This window comes from Bombus bifarius, unplaced genomic scaffold (genome assembly GCF_011952205.1).
Source record: "Bombus bifarius isolate JDL3187 unplaced genomic scaffold, Bbif_JDL3187 scf7180000010006_frag, whole genome shotgun sequence".
NCBI classification, from domain to species: Eukaryota; Metazoa; Arthropoda; class Insecta; order Hymenoptera; family Apidae; genus Bombus; species Bombus bifarius.
In genome coordinates this window covers 7,180-10,806 of record NW_022885466.1, presented here as the reverse complement: position 1 = coordinate 10,806, position 3,627 = coordinate 7,180, and the positions used below count along the sequence as shown (strand labels likewise).

General features: G+C 32.6%; 1 protein-coding gene across 1 annotated transcript; it reads left to right on the top strand.

Annotated features, from left to right (window-relative positions):
- Positions 1–393: 393 nt before the first annotated feature.
- LOC117215998 lies at positions 394–2,511 on the top strand. Its single transcript, XM_033462550.1, has 4 exons — positions 394–840; positions 1,054–1,860; positions 1,944–2,046; positions 2,120–2,511. Exons 1-3 carry the CDS (start codon positions 394–396, stop codon positions 2,037–2,039), a joined length of 1,350 nt encoding a protein of 449 aa, XP_033318441.1. The 3' UTR covers positions 2,040–2,046; positions 2,120–2,511.
- The last annotated feature ends 1,116 nt before the right edge of the window (positions 2,512–3,627 follow it).

Genomic DNA, 3,627 nt, shown 5'->3' with positions numbered 1-3,627 from the left:
AAGGTATATTGTATTTTTCATTGCATTACTTTCATTTTTATTTAGTGTAATAATAAACGCATACGTTAATATTCATTGGCATTAGTGTAATTGTAAGCTTCACTGTAAATTTAATAAAATTTATAAGAACGGAATTATTAAAAGGGTATATATGTGTAATTAAACTAGATTCTATTCTCAATGTTACTTCATTATTTTATTATTGTTTCATATATATATATTTTTTTTTAATTTACATGTGCTTCTAAGTTAATAGAACTAAACACATATGTATGTATTAATTGCTATATACGTCATAATTTCAACCATAATATTAAATTATGGTATGTATTATTAAAAAGTATATTTTAATGTATATATTAAATATATATCATTTATTCGTAGATTTTAAATATGGATACTGGATCAAAGAAGGAGATTAAAGAAATGATTACCAAAGATATATCGAATATACATAATTATTCCTTGGATGTTAAAAAATATATTAACAACCAGCTTGAAGACACTCTGGATTATTTACATGGTTTAATTGCTGAAATACCACAATCAGTCCCTGGCCCTTCAACTACAAAGAGGCCGAAAGTTTTGAAGAAAAAAGGTTATCGCCGTAAAGAGACTATCCCAGAAAATGATATTATCAATACTGACAATACAGTAACAGATTCAGCAGTACATGATAAAACAGAAAATAAAGATGTAAAAACTGGGGATGTGCTGGAAACAACAATTGACCGAACAAAAAGAAAGGCTGCAATAAAAGCTGCAATTAATATTAAAAAGCAGCAGTCAATGTCACTTGTTACAAAATTACGAAGGCTAACTCTTGATGATGACAGTAATGTAAATGTTTGTGTCATATTATGATGAAATTTAATACTTTCAATCTTACCCCATATCTTATGTTACTAATCAATACTAACCCTTATATGTAGTATCCAATAATGTTTGATATCGGTTAATTAATGCGTCAAAATCTAATTGCTTATACAATTGTATGTACATTGTGTATATAAATACTAATATAACGTTGTTAAATATATTCTAAATTTTTAGAGGAAACGTGGAGGCCGACCTAAAAAAAAGGAAAGTGCTAGAAGTAGTTCAGATGAAAAAAACACAAAAGGTCCTACAAAACATAGTAAAACAAAAAAGAATGTTTTAAGCGAAACAATTTCAAAAGAAGATGCAAAACAGCCAGAAAGGATTGAACCATTAAAGTCTTCAATGACAACAAGAGATAGTAATATAAAGAGAACTTTTTCACGGAGTGAAAACACGAAGGGTAAATATTCTAATATTATTGATGATACAGTAATTCCATCAGCAAGAAATGATATTGAAGATCCTTCAATGTGCGAGAATGCACTTGAGAAATTTACTCCTCTTATGAATTCCACGATGGACATCAATTCTACTTATACGCAGAAGATGATGGACGCTATCGCAATTGTAGAACCTTTATCACCAATAAAATCAAACGAAACGGTAGTAATTAATAAAAACTTGGCTAGTAGTATAGGAAAAAATAATGAACCTAAATTTACATCACGGTCGCCAATAACTCTGCAGGAGGAGGTTCAGCAGCTGAATCAAGCTATTGGACTCACCGAGTTCGAAGAATTATTCGCAGAAGATGAGCCATCCCGTGAAAGGGAAATGTCTAATAGAAACATGACGAAACAGGACATTCAAAATGAAATGAAGAAAAATGTGCCCGTAAGAAGGAGAATCGAGGCCTTTGAAAAAGAAAAAATTTCAGAAAAAGCCATTGTTCAAAAACTGGCACGAAGATCTGTCGAAAAAGCAAAAAAAATCTTATTAGCGAAACAAAAGAAGGACACTCAGATGATGACATCGCAGGTAACATTACAAACAGTATCAAAGTATTCTTCTGTTATAAAAACACAAGCTATTATTCATTCGATATTTTATCCAAAATATAGCTCCAAACAGTAAGGTCCACTTCTGTTTTGCACAGTAAACCTGACGACGACACATCGGACGATGAAGCCAGACCAAGGCGTACAATTCCACATTAGGCGCAATGTAAGTGTTGTTTTACTTAATGAGTTAATGAACATTATAATGCATGGAGTACTCGAATTTTTATCAATTTTAGCATACATACGCGAAAATGAACTTGCAATGCAACGATAAATTCCGAAGAAAGTAGTTATATAAATTCTTTGATAGAAGAATGTGCACACCAGATTTAACTGAAATGTTTGAAAATATAGATAGGAGTAGATTACAACGCACGTCCAGTGCAATATGGAAGACACCACCGCGTTATTCCATGATGGAAAACGAATAGAAGTTATAATTTGTTAAACTGAATGTTGTTGATTTCAAATTGTGCCTTAGAGCAGGAATACTTGCCATACCTTGCGTGTAATATAAAAATGATATTACATTGCAACTATCGTTAAAAGATGTATGTGTTCTTAAAATATACCAATGAACGTAAGACTATTTCACTTTTTATATTTTAGAATGATCATAGGCATATATTACTTTTATTATACTAATCAAATTTTACCATTTTTTCTTATTTATATGTATCTTCTTAAGAATTAATAAATAAACCAATTAATAAATAATTGTTTTGGTACGACTTTTTAATGAGAAGTAAATTTTATTAGATTTGCCTTATTATCACTGTCGTGTAATAATTCGCGAGATACGCGTGATATAATTCGCACGATTAAATAGCACTGGTGATTTCGTCTCTTCATGTAACGAGGAGGGTCTGGTAAATGGGTCGACCGTGGACGTTCAATCTTGTAAGAGAACAAACGGCACCGTATCGTCGAGCATTTTTCTTTCGGTCAACAGCCATCCATTTTATATTTAGCACATTCGGTTGCGACGCTAAATTTTCGTTACACCACCGGTTGTTTCGTCTGAAATTCGCGTGACGTAAGTGCATTACACTCTCGCACCCGTCAGCCATTCCTGCGACCACTTCGCGTGCGTTAACTCGATAATATTTCGTCTCTGTTACCTTGTCTCCGTTGCTGCTTGACACATCTCGCTTGCTGGACGACTGATCGATGAAAATTAAAACGGGACGCTGATTTACCGTATCGTTATTTTTGTGTCAGGTATTTTCTTTTTGCCGTTTCGGCGAATTATTTTCATTTCGAACTTTTTTAGTCTTATTGTTACGTCGATTCTTATATTTCAAGATCTAGTCTTGTACGTACGCTGGGGAGCGCTTTTATTTATTGATTCAACAAAGAATATCGTTGTAGGTGTCATACATGCGAGTAAAAGTAACGAAGTACGAGCAGTTTCACTGTAACATACTTCCTGATAATTTCTCGTTATTTATACCATAAGAAAGTATCAAAGAGGAACTCTTATCTCGAACGTGGATCTATTTGTCGATAATGCATGCGTGTAATACTCGAGTGTCGTTCATACAGCGTAAATATACGTGCAGATACGTAAACCTTTTATGATTTTTGTATCAAAGGCAAACCTGCTATAATACTCGCAAGTGAAATATAATTCTACGAAAGAAAATGGAGCAAAAGAGTTTCGTTGGTAATATATTCTTCCTTTTTCATCACAAGTTTCCTCTTTGTTGTGCTTCTGTTACATTATAATCCTGTTAGATTTACG